The following is a 24056-nucleotide window of genomic DNA, read 5'->3' as shown; positions in this document are numbered from 1 at the left end:
GAATATCTTGTGCGAAAAGGACAACTCACAGAGACGCCATTTCTAATCGTGATAGTATTGCTGTCTCTCTTTGGCTCGATGTTGTCTTTGTTCAACATTCAAATTCATTCAGAAATTGAAACAGTCAGAAGTTTCATTAGTTACAATGTTTTTTTATTCTAGTATTTATTTCATAATTTTATGCTGCCCGAGATACAGCGTGTTAAGTTGCAAACTGCAATACCGCTCTTCGTCTGGTCATATAGTATTTTTAAAACAATATTAATAAAAATAATGTTTCAAAATAATGTTGAAGATTACATTTATAAACTTATTAGGTCATCATCATAGTTTTATAATTATGACGTTGAAACCAACAATTTTAACAAGACATTTTAGAACGAACTGTCAATTGACATACAAAATAACTTCTTTATCTTTGCTAAAAAAAATAGAATTCATATTTCTTTATTAATTATTATTCTGTGGTCACCATCGTTTCGTTGTAAAGTCGGTCGTCACGTTTTACTTAAAATTTTCTTATTTCCCCGTTATATTTGCTGTGTATAAACGTTATTTGACACAAAACATTTTCTCTATTACCATAGTAGGTAAGTCTAACTGCCATATATTTTAATTTAGGTGTATTTCCCACTAAAAACCACCTACTTTTTATGCAATATTTCTATAGGTTGCGACTTTTAGAAACGATCTACTTTTCTCAACCGTTTATGCGGAACCGACCGGTTTTAATGGGCAGGCTATTATTTACACAGTAATCTACATAATTGACGCTTGCTAAGACATTCACAGATTAATATAATAAATATTTTTATGCCAGATAAACAATGTACGTTTCTCTATATGTATGTATCATAAAATCGCGCGTCGTATGCAATAAAAAGTATTTACTGTATCGCAAAACCGGTTTTCCTTCTGTAAGGTCTGAACAATTCATACAGCTCATTCATATTTGGCTAATAAATATGTCAATGGAGAACTCAAGGTGATTTAGCAATTAAAACCAATTAAAACAGTATTTAAGCGTTATTTAGATGTTTCTGAGCTCAAATAATATACTACTTATTAGAGTACAAAATTTTTATATACTAAAAAGTATGTCATTTACAGTAGCTTAAAATAATCATAATTATAATGTTATCTTGAAAGTGGTGGTCTTTATCTATAAAAAAATCCCCTGTCTTTTTGATTAGCTACAAAAAACGATTATAATTCTTATTTAAAAAAAGGAATTAATGCCTATCATTTTGATATTGTGAAAGAGCTATTGTCAAAAAAATATCTCTCTATATTTAGAAAATCCAAAGTTTCATCCTTAATTATTTTATATGAAATTGCAATATACTTATAATCTTATTTATCCAAATATTGTTTAAACAATGTAATAATAATTTAAGTCATCATGGTGCAATGGCAAATGCATTTGTTGTAGGTTTGATCTCCACTTGAGGATTGATATCATTTATCAACTCTAATATTACAAGTCTGCCTGGTACTTATTAGCGCAGAATAGACCAGAGTGGAAGAAGTGGAGGGAGGCCTTTGCCCAACAATGGGACAGTACAGGCTAGGGGAAAAAAACTCTTGATATTATCAAATATAGTGTTAACTTCCTACTATACTTAGAATGTCTTGAGAATTAGGCAGTAAGAGAAGAATGAGTGTCTTAACACTAAGTTCCTTCTGCCTCTACTGCTATATCTAATTAAGAAATTTCTGTTCCCCACTTTACACTGAATTGTGGCAGAACTCAACAGAGGCTTTGCCTTTGCCATTATCAGGGTGAGGAAATGAAAATATTAAACATGTTATTGCCCTTAGTACAAATAGAACCTACACCTGTTTACAATTGCGTGCTTGTGCACCTGCACCATAACAGCCTATCTTTTGTTTGGCCTCACATATTTTAATACATTTTTTTTTATTATTTTATTGTACAACTTTTGGTGATTAAGAAAAATACATATCATAAGTTATATTTACATTGATCAAAATATCCTGATGTCATATGTATTTTTATTTTGAATACATTTTTATACCTAAATCTCATATCCTTATACATTAATACACAATAAATAATGCATAATAAGAAATTTAATACTTTATTTTTTAAAGCTTTTGTGATTATTTTTCTGTTATTTCTTTATATTAAACAATAAAACAGCCCAGGAAAAAAAGCCAGTTATGGCACAAGGGCACAAAGTGTGACTGTAAACACAACAGGTTGTGGCTTTGATTCCTACTCAAGGAAATGAAGCAAAGAAATGAAAATATTTAAAATTCTCCATTTCTTTGCTCTGGTAACAAGCATAAGCGCGGCGTTGAGTACTGTCACTCAATACGCAATGCTGTCAGAATTCGGCGGAAAGTGGAGAACAGAACTATTTTAACATTACCTTATGTGTACGGTATCCCGCACGCATAGTGTGACGCTAAAAAATGCTATATTTAGTAACATGTATGCCGGAAATATGAATCTCTTATATCCTCGAATGAGATCACTGATAAGATTAAAGTTTAGGTGCTTCTTTTTTCATAATAAATTATTCAACAAAGATTATGACTTGGATTTTATTTTTAAATGGTCTTTTATCGTGTTAATATTTACTTGTAAAGGAATTGTTGTTTCTAGAAAACTCTTTGTGGTAGATAATAGTTAATGCACTAAATTTGTAAATGATTGATGACACTGTGAAGCTACATATTTATTTAATTTATTTCTTTGTTACAGTAAAGCATGGGTGGTAGATGACATCACTACTTCCTATAGGAAATAAATCTCAACACCTCGCGCTTCCACGCAGGGATGCTGTTAGGTATGATTTTTTCTATATAATGAGATTAATGGTTTTAGTAGATTTTTTTTAATTCTTTATTAGGATATTTTTATAAATAATATTTAAAATTATTATAAAGATAAAAAAAAATTAGAAAAAGCTCTGCGTAGGGTAGTTGTTATCGTTTATCTATTACGTTTCCTGGAATATCCTGAACAAAGAATACGTATAACGGAAATAACTAAAACAAACAATACCTCGAGTGGAAATAGAACCTGTTACCATAGTCTCCAAGACATGGGGTAACTTACACCACCGAACACGCGATTTTTGAAAATTGTAGGGTATATTATGGCTTAAAACTAGATTTCCCCTGCCTACCCTGCTATATACTGGTTACAATGTGAAGACTTTTTTGATTTAGTTACCTCATACTTTCAGGTATCCCATTCTTTTGTCCCCAACATGTGAGAAACGGGTGGTCGTTATTCCTAAAATATGTATGTTTATCCTATCACTATTAGTTTTGTCGTAGTTAGGGATTATTTTGATTTATATTTGCAAAGATTTGGTAGCGTAGATATATGAATCTGTTATCCTACTAATATTGTAAATGTGAAAGCTTTTGATAATAAGTATTTGTTGGACCTTCAAGCAAAAACTATTAAACAATAGTGTAAAACTAATTCATTCCACCCTGTAGGAATCGAACCCACAACCCTTGCACACTGCCACTGCTCCTCAACGGCGATTAACTATGTATTATATATATTACGTATAATCTGTAAAGGTTATGAAGCTCTAAGTCAAAACTAAGGAAAATTGTTACTGATAATGTAATTGGCACTGCCCTAATGACCGCATGGGTCATAAGTTCGGTTTTACGCGGGGACTAATTAATTAAACTGGAATGTTCTATCTTTTATACTTATGTTTATTGGAGAAAATATTGTATTGAATTTAAACGCGACGGTTAATGTTGCTTCCCAGTCGTGGGAATGAATTATTTTCATTTCCTCGCTTTGATAACAAGATAAAGCGCGGCGTTGAGTTCCGCCACTCGACACACATCGTCTCGTAAATTGGGCAGTGCGTGAGCAACAGAGTGTTAATACAAGGTACCTTATACTCAATCTTCTATATGCGTGAAACAGCGTGAAGCTGAAAATTATGAGTTTATGTCTGGCTGTTAACGTCGTGGCTATGTATTCCATCCCCAAGATTATAATCTAAATTTTCGCTTCTAACGTTTCTACGCTCTGGTAGTACGAATGACGGCGTTAAGCTCCGATAACACTTGTTTAAAGTAAATGTATGGGAAACGAAGTAGTCAAGAGACATATTAAAAGTAATCAAGACATTGTGTATGACCATTTTCACTGCACGAGGTAATTGACTGCAGCTACAGTGGCTTAGAGATCATTAACGTGTTATAGGGATAGCCCATATATGGGCTATTAGCAGATATATAGGTTATACAACACAATAAGATTTTTTCAATTAGGACCAGTACTTCCTGAGATTGGGCGTTCAAATCTTTATCTTTTTATAATATTTGATAAAGTTTTTATTTTTTGTTTGATTATTTAATTACTTTGAACCTTTATAAATGTTAATTAAGATGGACACGAGTATAAATTCCACCTTTTAATTTTTTATACACATTTTTTTATATATAATTATTTTCTTACAACTTATTTATAAATATTTGTATAAAAATAAGGAAATTACGTAAAACAAATAAACTTCCCATAGCAAAGATCAAAACCCATTATATACTGTTTGCAGTCATAATTATTACGTGCCACACAAAAAGCCGTCAAAAATGCAAAAATTGTGTTTATTCACTCCATTCTCCACTTTCTACCTTCTTCGTGATATTTTTTAATTAAATTCCCAATTTACATAAACAGATGGCTAAAACATATTTTTTGTTTAAGTATTCCATCGAATTGAAATAGAACCAGCAACATCGCGTGAGTCAGTCGGACATATAGCAGGATAGGCAAAAGGACAGGAACGCCACAAAACTCTCCGTCCCTGAATTGTCGAGACATTGCGTGGAGAGTGGTGGAACTCAACGCGGCTTATTACCAGAGCGAATAAACGAACATATTAGAAAATTCATTGCCCCGAGTGGGACTCGAACCTACCACCAGCCTTGTCAGTAACATGCTGTGCCACTGCGCGACAACGACCTCATAGGGTGCTATTAAAGAAATATGAATAACATCACAACCTTCCTGTTACTTATCTCTAAGTCACTAAACGTGAATCCCATGAGTTTAAGGAATATTAATTATGTTTTGTCATGTTTAAAAGAGACCGATGGTCATGGGAAATACATGTAAAGTGACGTCAGTACGCCACTCAACACGCAACACGTCAAGAATTTGGCGGAAAGTGGGGAGTGGATTGTCTTAACACAAGACTCCCTCTGTCTCTCTGCTAAATGCGGGATACAGCGTAAGGCGAAAAAAACAGAACTCAAAACCGTTTTCAGTCAAACGTGCCGCTAAACTACGAGGACCTCTTGTATTTTTTAACCGACTGCTGTAAGAAAAAGATTATCATTATCAAATCGACTGTATTTTTTTTTAGTAGCAGGGTTGGCAGAGGCAACCTCGGAATCTTGCGATAAGACACTCCGTTAACATTAAGGCATTTTCTCTACCTCACTTTTCGCCTAATTCTTGCTTTTGAGGAGTTGTATGTTGTGTGGGGAACTCGACGCCGCATTTAAATTCGCACGTTTGTGCCAATCTTTCTACTAAACAATACAATTGATTTGATATAATTAAGGTTGCGTTCATGAGAACTAAACGAGCCCTCATCAATGTTGGCGCTGTTGCTAGGGCTTAACAAGGCTAATGTGCAAGATGGGTGTGCAAATGCTGATATGCTAATCTGGTGGTCACGGATTCGATAAAATATTGATGACAGACATTGAACAATAATAGAATAGTGTAAATATATGTGTTATACTTGTGTTGATAATTTAATTAGTTAGGTCAATATTTTGAATGAAATTTTTTTGTTTGAACAATAAAGACACACCTCCTTTACAATTCTATACATTTATATTCTATATATTTCATATATTCTATACTATTTATACTAACATTATTTCTATCTATTTTTACTATAGAACCTACTTGGGAAAATAAAAGATTTAATATTTTCATTTCCTAGCTCTCGTAGTGTGGCAAAGCGTGGCGTTAAGTTCCGCCACTCGCAATATCTCCAGGATTTAGCGGAAAGCGGGAAACGAAAATGTCTAAATGAGAACGGAGTATTTTAACACTAGGTTCTCAGGTTCCTTTCACCTACCCTCTATTTGGAGAGTTCCGCAATTTGTATTTCGGATATAGCAGGTTACCAACTTACAGTTCAATTTTCGAGACGTTTTGTTTTGAGTGCCGCGTGGCAAAGCCCTGTTTTGTCTTGTTAAATGAGCTAGGAAATAGATAGTTCATTACGCAGAGCAGGATTCGAACCCACAACCGTCGCGTTTACAGTCAGATGCTGTGTCAGATGAAGTTCTTTGCAGGATATAAATATTTACAGATATAATGCTAGACATCGTAATGAATATTTCGACACTTTATTTTTCTATACATACCTATTAGTGTATATGTAATAATTGAGTTATGAGAGGCTTGTCATTTGCTTAAGCGAAAACCCACATTATTTGATTTTTTAGGCATTATGCATTATTAGGCATATTGTCTTTCATGGTCTAGGTTACGCGTAACATCTTTATCTATATACATGAAACTTTAATTTCCTTACTGACAGACAACGACGACGAAAGTTGATAATTAGCATGTAGATAGGAGGTTAAGAGAAGCACTAAGAGGGGAGGACTCGAAATTCCTACAGCAAGGGGGGAAAAACGGGATTTTTTATTTTGCGTTTTAAACTCCATAGAACTTTACGCTTTATCCCGCATACAAGATTCGGTTAATAATTGCACTTTTACAATATCTCACGAATAGCTTTAAAGACAAGAAAAATATTTATTTGTTCACATATTTGTCAAACAGATAAGATACCAATTAAGCCCCCCTAATGGAGACAAAATTTATGCTGTCTCTTTCACTTCTACACTTAAAAAAAAGAGAAGGACATATTAAAGATTATATAATCTATACTTATTTTATCCGTTGGTTATTATCAATATTAGATAATTTGGTGATGCGTAGTAAATATGATAGAGGAATGTGTGTATTCCATTTATTTCGATTTCCCCATTTGAGTGGGACCAAAGTAAGGCGTTTTCCACCGTCACTCAACACACAATGTCTCGAATTCGGGCAGACAGCGTAGAACTACGTGTTTCGACACTTGGTTGCTCCTGTTGCGGGAAGAGACAAGGAGCAGATTTAAAAGTTTTGTAAAAATATATAAACTTGTCGATTCTTCAAAGACACCTCAGTCTTTGCGTGAAGCACGCCGTCTTCACTAATCTCGTTTTTATTTTATTCTAATTTCTGACTATCACTCACTGCACTCCGTCTTGCGTATGCGTTTTGCATAATATGTAATTGTTTGCTTTTTTATACATTTTTCCGTTTCCCGTTTTATCCCATACACAGAGGCGTGGGCAGAGGGAACCTGGTAACCTTCTTGAGTGAGGCACCGCCACTCAACACGCAATGAACGTGTTGAGTGGCGGAGCTCAACGAGCTTTCCTTGGTTATCAGAGCGAGGAAATTTCCCCAGTGGGAAACGAACTCACCACCGTCGCGTCTCTTTTATCGGCTTATTTAAATGTTCTATACTAGTAACATTAGAGCTCGTACGCACGGGAGTTAGAAAAGCGTTGCGTTTAAAACCCGACGTCGTTGCCTTTATAGTGCTTGCAATTTGTTTGTATTTCTTAATTCATTGATTACAATTTTAATCGTATATTTATAATTTCTTGATAATTAATATAATAATTAATTTGTTAAAAACTAATTTTAATCTTATAACATTTTATTCTTTATCTATATTATTTGTTAATTAATAATTATATTATTATGGTTAATTGTTAATTAATTGCGCCCGTTGTGCCGCTGCGGCACAAGGGTGTGACTGTAATGCGACGGTTGTGGGTTCGATCTCCACTCGAGGAAGTGAAATATTTTTTTACGTTTATATTTCCATTTCTTCGCTCTGGTGTCTCTGTTCTGCCACTCAACACGCAATGCCTCCAGAATTCGGCAGAAAGTGGGGGAACGGAGTGTCTTAGCACTAGGTTCCCTCTGTCTACCCTGATGTGTGGACAGCTGATTTAATTTTGATTTGATATTTCTTTTATAAATTCATAAATGTAAAAAATAGGAAGGTGTAGAGCTTTTTTTTCAGTTCATATAAAAATTTATAACTATAGATTAAGTCCTCGGCAGCAACAAACTAAAGGATAACAGCTAACACACATGTAGATGTCTACGTAACAAATTAATTCACTATCGTTATCAGTTGCGCGAGCGCACATATTCGAAAATTGAACGCGCCAATTCGCATTCGGTGCGTGACCGTCACACGGCGCGGACGTGTCCACTTGCGAAACAAATTAAATGTTTTCATTTGATATTCGCATTTTAATACAAGCGTCGGCCATTATTTTGTATTATAATTTGTTTTTTTATAAAATAATTGATTATATTCTTGTCAATTTGTTAGACGTGGGCCGGTTGTTGAGCTTGGAGGTCGATGATGATTGAAGTGATGTTCTAATTTAACTTTCCTTTTTAAATTATTTATTCAATCTGTGATATTAGTTTCGTATCGGTTTTTTAAATACAAAAAATGGCAGAAAAAAGTGGAGTTATAACGATACATCATGTGAGTATTGACCTTAACATATGATAATGTATTTCATTGAAATTGAAAAGTGAATTAGTTAAGTTTTGTGTAATTATTATAGGTATTGTGGAGTTCGATTCTCGATCATTCTGAATAAGTAATTTTTCTTGGACTGAGTAGAATTAAAATTGATCATAATTTATAATAGAATTCGATTCGCACTTGGCGAAATTATTATGATTCAGTTATTTTTATTTTCCCGCTCTAATAGACAAAGCGCGGTTTGAGTTTCAGTATTCAATGCGCAATGTCCCGAAAAATTGGCAATAGAGTGCTTGAACACTCTCACTCTCTTCCCTGTTCTTCACTCCACTTCCACTTATTTCCTCGAGTGAGAATCGAACCTGTAGTGTTTACAGTCACATGCTTGTGCCCCACGACTGGCCTCTTTATAGTCTTGTTTTTTTTCTTACAACAAAAATAATAAACTTAAATGCACCAACTTTGGCTTCGATTGCGTACCTTAGACTTGGGTAGGGATGAATTATTTTATTTCTTCGCTCTGGAAACAAGACAATACATGACCTTGAGTACCACCAATCGACGTGACATATCTCAGTAATGGAGCAGTGCGCGAAAAACGGAATATCTTAACACTAGCTCTCCTTTGTTTACCTACTCTATGGGGGATACACCATGGAACTAAAAAATATATTCTATGCTATTCTATGCTCCACAACCCGGCGGAGACATTGCCGGCCGGCCCTGCCTATCCTGCTGTTTGCGGGATACAAACAGCAGGGTAGACATAATATAATACCTAATTGTAAACAAAAAATCACATTTGTAATAACGAAAAAATTATAATATTTTATTACATTAATTTTGGTTTTCTTTTTTTTTATATGTTTTTTTAAAAAAGAATAATTAATGTTAATGGACTTTGCTCAATTAACAAAAAAAATCTTATTATATTTTGTATAGTATAGTACAAGCACAATTTTCACGCCATGTCAGAGTTACATCGGGTACTTAGAATGTGTCATGGTGTCATACAGTAGGTACCTAATACTATAAAATTATAATACTAATATCACGCAATGTTATTATTAATAAGAGCGAAAAGGTGATAAAAAATATTGACAAAATTCATAATGAATTTCATACAAAAGGCTAGACCTGATTAGTTAATATTAAATAATGCTTGATATTTACAAGCGCTCTTAAGAAATATGGTCACGAGAAACGGACAAACCGACGAACAGACAACAAAGTTGTTCTATAAGAATTATTTTTTGCTATGGAACCCTAATAACAAGTACCTACTATTTTTCTTCCAGCTTTATAAAAACTATTATTTGCGTATAAGAATGTTAGATTATTATGATAATAAATAGATTATTATAATTAGATATTATGTATGTGCTTGTATAGATAGCATCACACAACCGACCTTGTTGTTTTTGCATTTAACAAAAAGTGGTTACATTTTTCTTTATAATTTGTTAATACGTATTTCTAGAATACTTAACGTAACAATTTGTTGAGGCTACACTTAAGTGTTAATTGAGGCCGTAGTGGAGCAGTGGTAGAGAGATCGACGGTTGTCGGTTCGTAACACGCAATGTCACGGGAGGGATGGTAGGTGAAGGAAGGAATATTATAAAGCTGATGAGTTTGTTTTGTTGAATGCGGTAATCTCAAGAACTGTTGGTTTAAATAGGAAAATTTAAACCTATAGCCTCTCTCTCGTTATATTGTATCACGTTTCGATTTTACCTACTTTACTTGTCATCGTAATGATTTGTACATGTATTAATAAGTATATATTATACATACGCAAGGCCATAAAATATTTTAAAAAAATATGAAAAAATAAAAATTATACAAAATTATAATGTTCGTACAAATTCAATTTTAATAATAATATAATTTTTAACCAACAAAGCTTAATTTAAGCAATAAAAGTAGAAAAAAAACCTTTACACAAAAAGATCACTTGAATCAAAGAACAGCTTGTTTGAGTAAAAGCTAGTTTTATAGACTTAGATATATAGGTAACATATTGCTTATAAATGATTGATACAACACAGCAGACACTACGCGGCGTAGAACGCTGACGTTCGGCATGTAGGGTCATTTGGGATTGTAGGGGAGCAATAAAAGTGCTTACAGTCAGACATTGTTACATAAATACCTATAGATGTATAATTAATGTTCAACACGATATGCCTCCAGGTTTCCCCGGAAAGGGAAACAGAATGTCTTAACACTAGGTTCCCAGGTTCCCTCTGCTTACCCTGCTATGTGCGGGATACAGCGTGAAGCTAAAAATATATATAAATGTTTAATAGTTTACATGCAAATCGATCGAACAATGCGTATTGTATTTATTCATATGTCAAAGTTTAATAAAATACTGTAACTTATTCAAAATTTGGTTATTTTAGTTACAATTTATATCAATTTACTTTACGTCAATAACATTTTAAAAGGTTATTACTTTCTTAGACACTATCCAAAGAAGGACCATTCTAAACGAGTGGCTTAACAGTTTCGTCTGCCTGTAAACGCGATGGTTGTAGATTCAATTCTTTGACTTATTTTCATTTTCTTAGCTTCACACTGTATGCCGCTCATAGCAGGGTAGGCAGAGGGAATGTGAAAATTTAGTGTTAAGACACTCCGTTCTCCACTTTACACCTAATTCTTGAAGCATTGCGTGTTGAGTGGCCTCGCGTTGCCTCTTTACCAGAGCGAGGAAATAAAAATATTAAATATTTCATTCCCAAGAGTGAAAGTCAGGTGGTTGGTGGTTCGATTCTCACTAGGGGAATAAATTATTTTTATTTCTTAGTTTTAGTATCAAGACAAAATACGAGGTTGACTCAACACGCAATGTCTCGAAAGTTGGGCAGTGTGTGGGGAACGGAGTTTCTTAACACTAGGTTCCCTCTGCCTATTCTGCTATCGATCCCGTATCTTTCTAAGTATTGAACAGAGCTTATAGAATAATGTTTTACAATCACTTATTCATCATTATCAAATTTGTTATCTAATAAGGAAAGTGTAAATATGGATAATTGGACTTGGGCCTAATTTTAAATCCATCGTTAAGTGTGTTAATATATCATATTAAATTATGCCTAATCCTACCACAGTGACGTGTTTGTTTGTTCTGTTCAATTCCCACTAGAGAATCCGTGAATTTAATATCCGCACGCCGCCGCGTAACACAACGTTGCGCTTAGTGACTCATTTTTATATTATTATATAAAATCAGAGGTGTATCGATATATCAATAAAAATAGTTATTGTATTCGGCATTACTTCTTGAAAACTGTCTAAACGATGATACGGCTTATCATTTAAAAAAGATAACACAATGACTGTCGTGGCGGCTAATGTTTGCAAAATGATATCTTGGATAAGTGTTTATCGAATACTTTTTCTTTTTCCCTTGTTGAAATGCTCCTTCAATTCTGATGACAATGAAATTACATATAGGTAATTTATACTGCTATTAATCCAAAATGGCCGCCGCAACAAAATGGCGGCTTACACAACCCACTAATATGGGTACTAAATGAGAGGGCTCGATTTGTAAAACACGACTCTAAAAAAAACATCTGAAAATTGTATAGTAGATAATTAACACATTGAGATGAATGTCAACTTTAATAAACCTACATTATTAGCTTCACGCTGTATCTTAATCCAATCTAGTATTAAGCCATTTAGAGACATTCCGTGTTGAGTGGCGTAACTCAACGCCGGGCTTTGTCTTGTTACCAGACCGAGGAAGTGAACATAATTCATTCACCCTGTGGAAATCATGACGTTCACTCTTGGAGGTTTTGATAGTAAATCTCTAGTAAATCTTATGCATAAATTATAATACATAAAATTTTTATAATCCTTGGCCTTAATAAGTAAATATTTGATAGGTTTCAATGACAGAGAGCTGCAGTTATTACGCTAATGTTGAATCTATACTTCTATACTAATGTTACAAAGCTGAAGTGTTTATTTGGTTGAACGCGCTAATCACATGAAGTACGGGTTAGAATTAAAAATATATATATTTTAATGGTTTTGACAATGTAAGGCGTTAAGTTATGCCATTTGTCGTTCGTTTTCTTATATATTTCCCATTTGAACGGAACGAATGAACGGAATGATAAATAATTAATCGATGACATTGATTTATTATCTGTGTACATCTCCCACTTGTGGGGGATTCCCCTATAATAAGTACATATCAATGCGTATATAACGACGGAACCCAACACCGCACGTATTCACAACAAGAACACAATTTGAACAAATTATTCACAAAACCAGTTATAGTAGAACCTTGTGTTTGCGAATATGACCTACCATACTTAATAATTTATGAATCAAATTTATACTCTCTTGTAGTATAAAATTAAGTTTGTTTTTGTGCTAAATTTAATATACAATTTAAGGCCAAATTCAAGGATTTATTTTATAATAGAAATTTTAAAATTTAGATGTTTATTATCTTTTACCATCAAAGTAAAATAATAAATGATTTTTAAAAAAAACTAAAAACATGCTTTTTTTACCCAAGTAATCCAATTGCTATAGAATATGCTTGGAGCTAGTTAGCTAACTAGTTTGAAAACTTCCAATATTCAGGTGGCGGAGTGATTTAACACTAGGTTATTCCCTCTCTCTACCCTGCTGTGTGCGGGATACAGATGAATGAACTGTACAACCTGAGATTATCGCCCTTAACCAAACAAACTCATCAGCTTTACCATATTATAGATTAATCTCTATGAAAATATTAACAAGTCAATTCCCTTAAACTTCCCTGGGAATCAAACCCACAGCTGTACGTTAACGCTATGCCATTTCCACACAACTGCCTCGAGTATGTAGTTTTACATTTTATCTATTGTATAATCATTTTCGAACTGAATTCCTAACGCTGACTCGTTTGGATGTGAACTGCCTTTTAAGTATTTTTGTATGCTTATGTAATAAATACATAATACGTATACGTAAAACTTTACTTTTTGTTCAAATATTTTATTATTTAAGTGTGGAAATAACAAAATGTTGAAAAATTATTAAATAACCATTCTCTGTGGTCAAATTGAAATAACTTAAGCAGTATATGACATAATTGCTATATTTTAAGCGTGGGAGATAATTTTGATCGTAGGTACATTGCGTTACATTTCAATGAAAAACCAGTATTTTCTAAGATTAGCGCGTCCAACCAAACAACACTCTTTAACTTTATAATATTAGTATAGATATCTGTATATTATATTAGTGTAGTCATAACGAGCAAAGCCGCGACTTAAGCTAAGTTAATTATTTACAGATGCGCCTACATCGTTGTGAAGGCTGCCTCGCGGCCTGTAGGCCCGAGCGCGGCGGCTCGCCCTCCCGCACTCTGATCAGGTATACAGGTTCAAATACACGCATTTTTTTTACTATACTGATTTAAAAAACTTGTAACAAAAGTTACAAATCACCTTATTTTAATTATTGACTATAAAATAAATAATAAATATAAACTTCACGCTGTATCCCGCATACAGCAGGGTGTTAAAACACCCCATTTCCCGTCGAGTTCTGCAGGGATTACGTGTTGAGTGGCGGAACTTAACGCCGCTTTTTTGCCTCGGCACCAATGCGAAGAAATGAAAATATAAATGTAAAGAAATATTTCATTTCCTCCATTTCCAAATTTATTTTACAATTCCACTTTGTGCCCCTGTGCCATGACTTGCCTCAAAAATAAAAATAATAAAATATCTTAGACTTAATAATTTGTTAGCAAATATTTTAATTTCAAATACAAATTTTAATATTTGTAACTTTGATGAATTTCTAAAATATATTAGATATATATTTTAGGCTATTTACTTTTTTCCATTGCAGAACTAATCAACTAAAAAGAGCGAGACGGTCGCCATACTCCCAGCCGGTAGCGAAAGCAACCAAAATGTGTGAACCTACACCTCCCACCCCGCCAGATAACAATGCACCTCGTGAGTTTTTAGCTTCTTTTTCTATTTCTTTATTTTCACGCTGCATCGACTGATCGCTGTATGAATCTGGGGAAATCTATTGTTAAAAGATTCCGTTCCTAATAAGACACTTTTGTTCCTTTTCTGCCGTATTCTGGAAGCATTGCGTGTTGAGTGGCGGAATTCGACGCGCTTGCGTCGACACCAGAGCAGAGAAACGAAAAGATTAAATATTTAATTTCATCGTAAGGGAACCTACAACGGTTCGCGCTTACAGTCACACGCCTGGTACCCTACGCCACTACTTACAATATTTCTATAGATTTCCATTAAAATTACTTTTATTATTATTATTTTTTCTTCAGCTATGCCATGGTTTGGCATGGACATAGGAGGTACTCTAACAAAGTTGGTTTATTTTGAACCACGCGAGACCAACAGACGCGAGTTGGATAAAGAAACTGAAATACTAAAGAACATAAGACGTTACTTGACCAGGAACTCCGCATATGGCAAGACTGGGAGACGAGATGTGCATTTGCAGGTTAGTTCTGGTACAGTACTGCCAATGAGCTGTGGGCGCCCTGAAGTTAGGTTTTTGAAATTTTGCGCATTGTTTTCTCATGTGGAAAATAAGCAAAGTGTATATTTGTGTGTATATTTTTAACTGATGTATATTTACACATTGTATATTTTTAACTGATATTCAAAGAAAGGAAGTTGTCAATTTCACAAGCATTATACGTATTAGTGTTGTTAGAGTTGGTTAATTCATTTCAATATAATTAGTTTGTTTTTAAAGGTATATTGTTTGTATATTTGTGCACAAATTTCTCAAAAACTTAAAGTCACACTGAATCATCATTTTGGTTGATTTAATCGAGACATATTCCAGCTTAGAGAACAGTCCAAGTTTAATCAGGTACAGTAGTTCTGTGATATGAGTCCATCCACGCGGAAGATACGTGAAGAAAGACCATATTATATATATCATTCATCTCACGCGCTCTTCATCATTCAATTTGTATTTTTTTTTTGTCATAGATCACTAATTAATATTTTATATAATGTATTATATGTGTAGAGGTCACTTCAAGGTCAAGAGATAATACTTACATTGATTGAAGAAGTCTTTATAATGCTTTAACGTATTATATCAATTAATTTATTTTTGCTTAACGTTGTATCTCACGTATGTCGGCGGAGGGAACCTGGGAACCTAGTGTTCCTATTACGACACATCTGTTCCGCACTTTTCGTCGATTTTTTTCCGTTGCCCTGCTACGTGCGAGATACAACGTGAAGTTAAAAACAAAACTACCTAAAATATGGCAGTTATATGAAGAAATAAAGTAATTTGAACACAATTTCAGATGGAAAACGTAACAATACGAGGCAGACGAGGTACCCTTCACTTTATAAGGTTCCCTACAAGTGAAGTTGGTGCCTTCCTACAATTGGCTAGATCTAAGGGTATGTTTAATACTCTGTTTTTCATTTCATGATATTGTATGTTGAGTGTCAGAACTAAACGCCGACCTTCGTCTCGTTACCAGAGCCAGGAAATGAAAATATTAAATAATTCATTCCCCCCGAATGAGAATCGAATCCACAATCTATAATGTTTACAGTAGCACGCTTGTTCGCGACTGTCGTTTGATCTTTGGGATAGCTCAATTGATTGAGTTGACCGTGAAGATACGACCGGCACGATAGTTGAGGGTTCGATTTTCAAGTCATGAAAAAAAATATGTTTGTGTTGCGCCACTCAAAGCGCAATGTCTTGAATTTGCAAAATGAGAAGAATAATGGAATATCCTGACGTTAACCTCACTCTGTCTACCCATGCTTCGAGGAAAAGAGCATGAAACTGTCTTTTTATTTCAAATTTAGCTTAAAAAATATTTGTATGTTTTAAAAAAAATATTTATATTCCATATAAATATTTTTTAAAATAAAAATTGTAATTATTTTATTATAATATTTTTTAATTATAGGTATGGCGGCTCTTGTCAATACAATTTATGCGACAGGCGGCGGCGCTTATAAGTTTGAAGAGGATTTTATTAAGGTTGGTGCGGATTTGATTCCCGGTTGATTTAAAAAAAATCAATAGTTAGGGCTGATATATAGTTAAGATGGTTTTTATTTTAATTTAAAACCATTTCACCTATCGCAACATTTTTTTTTGGCATTGCGTGTTGAATGGATGAACTCAATTGCTGCAATTTGCTTGGTTACAAGAGCGAAAAAATGAAAAAATATTAATAAATAATAATTCTTTCCCGCGAGTGAGAATCAAACCCACAGCTATCGCGTTTACAGTCACACTCTTGTGCCACTGCGCCGCGACATCCTCAAATTCACACTAGGTTCCCGGGTTCCGCCTGCCTTCCCTGATATGTGCTTCATACAGCGTGAAGCTAAATCAGTAAAATATCTATTAATCTTGAATTTATATGTAGGTAAGTATTATATTCGAATTATTGATGAGAATAAAATAATACATAAAATTTAATGTGATTATAAAAAATAAATAAAATATTACTATCGCTAGCACTATCGAAATATAACTACGACGTATATCATATTTCTATAGAAAATGAAGATTTAGTATTTAAAATATACATTTTAAATTGATGAGGTCGTCGTGGCGCTGGGGCACAAGCGTAAACGACAACTTAGGGATTGAATCATTTTATTCTGGAGAGATAAAGCGCGGCGTTGAGTTCTACCAATAAACATGCGATGCTTCCAGAATTCTGCGGAAACAGAATGTCTCAACACTAGGTTCCCTCTGCCTACCTTGCTATGTGCGAGATACTATGTGAAACTATAAAAAAAATATACCTTATATAGGAACTGACGGTCGGTCGTATGGCTCAGTGGTTAGAGTATATGTTTAATACCTGTATGTTTCCATTTTATACAGTTTTTTCCAAAAATGTAACTAATGAAAAAAAAATCAAATGTAATATATTCGTCACTACAACATGGCGGATTAATAGGCCCATATTTATAAATATCAACTCCGGGATCGATCTTCAGATGCCGCTTTCTTTTATAGATTTATCGGCATCTCAAGATCGATCTCAGAGTTGAAAGTGCTTTATAAATACGGGTCTTAATCTTGTTTAAAACAGTATTTTTTTCTTATTTTTTCTCAGGAAGTTAACATGCGTCTATCGAAATTAGACGAACTTGACGCTCTCATAGCGGGTGTGTTATTCGTGGACTCGATGAATCCTCAGGAATGTTACTACTGGGCCCCACCGGAGAATGATTCCGCTTGTAAAGACACGGTGAGTGTGAGATAGGGTAAACGCGCGGTTGGGTTCCGTCACTTAGCGCGCAATGTCTCAAATTGGGGCAGACCAACAAAACAGAGAAACGTAAATAATTCATTACCTCAAATAGTATTGGAACCCACAACCATCGCGTTTAATATATATATTCGAATTTACAAACGTCAGGTTTATCGTCATTAATAATAATTAATACTAGATAATAATTGTTTTTTTTTCTTTTTTCACAGCCACCTTACCTCGAACCCGCACTAAGCCAATACGTGAGAAAACCCTTCGATTTCTCCAATCCGTATCCATTTTTGTTAGTAAATGTAGGCAGTGGCGTTTCCATGCTAGTTGTGAATGCGCCGAACGATTATTACAGAGTCAGCGGTACTAGGTACGTATTTATTATTCTTATTTTTTTTTTCTATAAATATATAATTTGTTTTTTCTTGCCGGAGCGGGGGAATGAAAATAACATAGAAGTGATTATTCTAGGAATTGAACCTACAACCATCGCGCTTTCGCTTTAGACTCAGGATAAACATTTTTTTTTTCAACTTATTAGTCGACATAAGAAGTGGACTAGTTATGAACGCGCTTATTATAGGCTGTTGCACTGATTACTACTAGATATAATTATGTTCTTCTTCTATTTTTCTTTAACTTCACGCTGTAGCCCGTACACAGCAGTGTAGGCAGAGGGAACCTTTGAGCCTAGTGCTTAAACACTCCGTTACCATTAAGACACTTTCTTTCCTCACTTTCCGGTGGTATTATGAGGCGGTGTATTTTATATATATAGATATTGTATATATAGTGTTTCTATTAAAGCCATCGTGGTGCAGTTGGACAACGTCTCACTGCAAAGGCGATGACCACACCTACAATTCATTACCCCTTATCCTGATGTGCGGGATACAACGTGGAATTGCTTGCTTGCTGCCAAAAAACTTATCTTCTCTCTCTCTCTCCCTCCCCCATCAGCTTAGGAGGCGGTACATTCCTCGGTCTCTGCTGTCTACTTGCTGGCTGCAGCAGCTTTGAAGAGGCCATCGCGCTTGCAGCGGCTGGAGACAACACCTCCGTGGACAAGTTGGTGCGGGACATATACGGAGGCGACTACGAGAGGTTCGGCCTGAGGGGGGATCTGGTTGCTAGTAGGTGAGTGGTTTGGGAAGGTTACAGGTGGCTTAAGGGGGTTTTAGGAGGTTTCGGGAGGTCGGGTGAAGTGATTTGACATATATTATCTAAATCTTAACTTATTCTTTTTTTAGGAAATGTAGAAACCTGCTCGCGACCTCGACCACTATTACTACATAATTATTTATTTATTAATCTGTGTTACTTTTGTATCCTAATAACATTATCACTCTATCTAAAAACTTTAAACTAATATTACTTTTTATTTATAAACCGATTGTAATAAAATATACACTAAATGTTAAGGGACAAACAGACAAGTTTTTAAAAATCATTAATTGGGGTTTTTGTTATATATTTTTCATGCACAGACAGTGATCAGTTACTAAAACCCACATTGTTAATACCAAGTATCCACTACAATAATAATAAATATATATTTTATTATTATAGGTAATTAATATTTTAATCATTTCTCTGTCTTTCCCACAGTTTTGGTCAAATGTGTTCAGCGGAGCGTCGTGCCAAAGTGTCCAGGGAGGATCTGGCCAGGGCTACATTAGTGACTATAACGAATAACATAGGATCGATAGCAAGACTTTGTGCCTCTAACGAGAAATTGGAGAGGGTTAGTGACTAGACTCTCCGTTTTTTTTCTGTTTTAGCGTCACGCTGTATCTCGTATGTAGCATGGTAGACAGAGGGAACCTAGTGTAAAGTCATTTCGCTCCCCACGCACTGCCTAAAAAAAGACATTGGATGGAGTGGCGTAACTAAATGTCGCGCATAGTCTTAAGCGATATGAAAATAATTAACCCCCAGTGGGAATCGAAACCACAACCGTCGCGTTTACAGACAAACGTTATTTTTTTAATTAAATAGATATTTTTTCTTTTAATCAACAGGTAGTGTTCTGCGGTAATTTCCTAAGAGTGAACCCACTATCCATGAAGTTACTGTCCTACGCGATGTCCTACTGGTCCAGAGGGGCTTTGAAGGCGTTGTTCTTGGAGCATGAGGGGTGAGTGTTGTATGAGAGTGGTGGTTACTTCGATTTTGTAGAGTCGATTTTTTTTAAAATATTACAACATATTTGATATTCCATATGAAGCTTGTCTAGAGAACTAATATTTACATATTACATTTATTGCTTATTTAATATTTTTTAGGTGAACTCACTGCGCTTTAATTTGTTACTAAAGGGAGGAATATGAAATTAAATCATTCATTTCTTGGAGCGTTAAAAATCGTTAAAACGTCTAAACTCCATTAAATATTATACATATGTGTATATAATATGTACGTATTTATGTGATAAATAAATAAAATAAAAGAATAAATAAATAACCCATATTAAATAAACAATAAATATAAATAATAGTTCCATATAAGATCAAATGGATAAATTGAAACGTAATCAGAACGAAAGTGTTTTAATAGGAACAGAGTGTCTTAACACATTTTTTATATATATTTTTTTCTAATTATCATTTTCCTTAATTACAGTTATTTTGGTGCAGTCGGCTGCCTTCTCCACTACGACAGTAAGAATCACAAACACAACGTGTCCCGACACGCGACTCCGCCCGAGTCTACACAAGCTGACAGATGAAATATTTTATATATATATTTATATTATATATCTATATGTATGTATATATTTTTAGCTTTACGCTGTATCCCGCATATAACCGGGTAGTGTTAGGGAACCTAGTGTTGAGACACTTCGTTCTACATGACATCCAAATTATAGAGGCATTGCGTGTTGAGTGACGGAACTCAACGCCGCGCTTTTACCTTGTTACTAAAAATGAAAATAGTATTAAATATAAATTCATTCCGCTGAGTGCGAATTGAACCCACAACCGTCGCGTTTGCAGTCATCATCACGCTATATCTTTATATATACCAATATTTATTAATTGAAAAATATATTATCTATACCAGTATGCATTGTCAAAAATGACGTTTAAGTGACATTTGTATAAACTCCTGCCCCCTCTTACTAAATGATTAAAAACATTTTTTTTCTATTGAAATGAACTCTTTTATATTTCTTTAAATGAACTTCTAATTGTTTTTTTTTTTTCAAATTGGTTAGAGTTTATAAAATTGTGTTAAAAACCCGATTTCATTAAGGAAATAGCAACAATCGCAGACAAACATTTCAAACTGAGAATCTCCTTTTTTTTAAGTCAGTTAATATCATTTTTTATTTTGACACAAATAATATATTTTTAAAAATATAAATGTAAAATGCTTTTTTTTGTTTTATAAATGTTAAATTAATTCAACTTTAAAAAAATATTTCTTTTAACTCGACTGCGGACGCCAAACGAGGGTTATGTTTTTGGCGCGTATGTATGTATCTCCGTTCCTTTGTTCCCTTGTAACTCTTAAACCAGTGAACCGATTATGATACATGATACTTGATGACACAATTATTTATTACTGGATATATTAATTTAGACTGTGCAGTCGGGTTTTTTGTTTTCTTTATTCTAATTCTAATTTACTTGATATTCATATAGTGTATTGCAATGGACTTTTCATCTTATTATTCTTTTCTTCTTTTCATCTTATATAAATAATGTGGTTTATTTTAAATTAATGGCTAAATTGTTTTTTTTTATGTATTGTAAATAATAAATTGATTCAAGTTGATTCAACTCTCATAAAGTGATAATTTTTTTTTTATTAACTAAAAATTTCTTAAATATCACATGAATAATGTATTGTTTATTTAAATTAAAGGTTTCACATTTAAAATTTATTTGTATCGCTTATCGCTTATGATATATAAAGGCTCCCTAGATACGAGGAGGCTATGCTATTTAAAAAATAGTATATTCTTTTTATTTATAATTATTTGCTAAATTTGTTATGGAATAAGGACGCGGATTCTAATTTTTATATGGATCTTTAATATACTTAAATGAATTACCTTTTTTAAATTATTATTTCATACTAACTTAAAAGTAATATATATTTTTTTATTAAATTAAATATTCTAACAAATTGATATGTATATTATTATTAAGAGTATTTTTTTCTTAAATTAACAAAAGTCAAAGTTTATACTTAATCAGTATATATTATTTTTTATTTTTTTTTTGTATAAAAATTCTAATATAATACAAATTATAGTTAGAATAATAAACGCATAATTTCTATTTTTTTTTTCAATTATTTTTTTAACGTAATAATACAAAGGCTGTATGTTATGAAGAGTGTTGTCACATTTAGGCACAAAAATATTTCTGCGTGAGACGCATGTGTGGTGGTAGCTTTATTTATACATTAAAAAAAATGTACTTTTTATTATTATTATGTATATGTTTTTATAACCCGCATAGGCAGGGAAAATATAGTTAAGACACTTTTTGCGCAATTCCAAGACTACGTGTGCGGAACTTAACGCCACGTTTTGTTTTACTAAAGAGGAATTAAATATGAAAATAATTGAAATATTCTGGAATATCGGGTGAGATCAAACCCACAGCCGTCGCGCTTACAATCGGACACATTGGTTTTTCATTTTTTATTATTAATTAAAAATCGAATTTTATTATTAATAAGTTTTGTATGGGAAAAGGTGAAAAAATAATTAAATTAATAATTTGTGGTACAATCTAAGTATATAAATCGCTAAGTGCTAATAATTCTTTTTTTACCTGTAAATGTGTTTATTTCTGTTTTTTATTATTATTAAATATAAATAAATTAATTTATTTAACATTTGTTTTTTTTTGTTTTTGCCATAAGTCTGTTCTATTAAAGGTTAAACATTTCAATGTAAAAAAAGCTGTACCCGTGGTCACAGTTACCTCGGGCACTTAGAATTGTAGTTTTTGTAGTCATTTCCATTTGAACGCGCCTACGAAGCCACAGGTATACGCTAGTCTAAATATCAAAATAAAATAAAATATAGAAATAAAGTAAAACAAATAAACGTTCGCTGTCGCAAACTGTCGCTTATTCTTTTTTTTTTTCAAATTATAATTAAATTTACAATCATGTCAACGAGTCGTGGCCGCCTTGTAAGGTTTCCTGAATTTTAGAGCGTTGTTCATTTCACAATTCGGTAAGAAAATTATCAGAAGCAAGAAAAAAACTATCTATTTTCAGATTGGCCACGGCTTGTTAACCACACAGTAAGTAATTAACTTAAAAATTATAATAGATCTATATATTAATAAGAACATTTGTATTGATTTCCTGCTAAATATTAACCGCCATTTTCGATTTATAACATTTAAAAAAATATATCTACTTAGTTATACTTATAACATAAAGCGGGGGACTTATGATAATAATAATAAAATTTAATATAGTTACATTTTGCACACTTTTTTAATTTATCTATTTATATATATAATATTAGTATTTATATCAACATAACAAAATTTTAATTAAATTTTAATTCTTGGTTTCTTTTTTTATTGTATATAGGTTATATTATATGTATAAACAGCAAACAGTATTTGTCAAAAGTGTAATGTAATGTGGATTGTTTATAGTAAAGGCTTTGCGCCGGCTGTTTTGGATATTTTATATAATTATGAATTAAAGAAAAACAAAATAATATATCCTTGTGTTTAATTACTTTTTAAATAATTTTCTCTTCATATAGGAACTAATAAATTTTAAGAGACCAAGTCATCAAAATTAAACTCTTTAAAATCTTCAACATTCCTTAGAATATTTTTTAGATCGCCATCCAAATTCAATTTACGTTGTCTAATTTTAGGTTCCGTATAGAGAAAATCACCGTTTTTTCTCCTTATTGCGTAATTTTCATAGGAAGACGCGTCAATCCTTTCATTGCGTATCTCTAATGGCCACAATTTGTAAATAAAGTATCGATTGTAATTTCGCAGCGGTATTCGAGGTAAATACCTGTACCGGCTTTCAATGGGTGCTACTGGAAAATAACATATTGTTAGGTTTGGTGTTCAACCCGCTTATTACACCTACTGATTAAATAAAAATAGGTATGTCATCTTCATGTTATGTTTGAGAAGTAGTGGTGTAACCCACAA

At 33.2% G+C, this 24056-nt stretch overlaps 1 protein-coding gene across 3 annotated transcripts; it reads left to right on the top strand.

The window, feature by feature from the left end:
• The first annotated feature begins 449 nt into the window (after positions 1–449).
• fbl (pantothenate kinase 3 fbl) lies at positions 450–23596 on the top strand. 3 transcript variants are annotated; one of them, XM_085200922.1, is made up of 14 exons: positions 450–590; positions 2732–2816; positions 3219–3277; positions 13930–14009; positions 14493–14602; positions 14947–15125; positions 15955–16054; positions 16579–16652; positions 17749–17883; positions 18117–18268; positions 18859–19035; positions 19507–19642; positions 19920–20035; positions 20521–23596. In XM_085200922.1, the coding sequence occupies exons 2-14, from the start codon at positions 2807–2809 to the stop codon at positions 20624–20626; spliced, it is 1434 nt and encodes a 477-aa protein (XP_085057048.1). In that variant the 5' UTR covers positions 450–590; positions 2732–2806; the 3' UTR covers positions 20627–23596. The 3 variants fall into 3 exon arrangements, with proteins under 3 accessions (XP_085057048.1, XP_085057050.1, XP_085057049.1); XM_085200924.1 differs by lacking the exon at positions 3219–3277; XM_085200923.1 differs by lacking the exons at positions 450–590; positions 2732–2816; positions 3219–3277 and adding an exon at positions 8428–8609.
• The last annotated feature ends 460 nt before the right edge of the window (positions 23597–24056 follow it).

The sequence above is a fragment of the Heliconius melpomene genome, chromosome 17, assembly GCF_056956725.1.
Source record: "Heliconius melpomene rosina isolate 202511_hmr_F chromosome 17, ASM5695672v1, whole genome shotgun sequence".
Classification (NCBI taxonomy): Eukaryota; Metazoa; Arthropoda; class Insecta; order Lepidoptera; family Nymphalidae; genus Heliconius; species Heliconius melpomene.
This window is presented reverse-complemented; position numbering and strand designations above follow the sequence as displayed.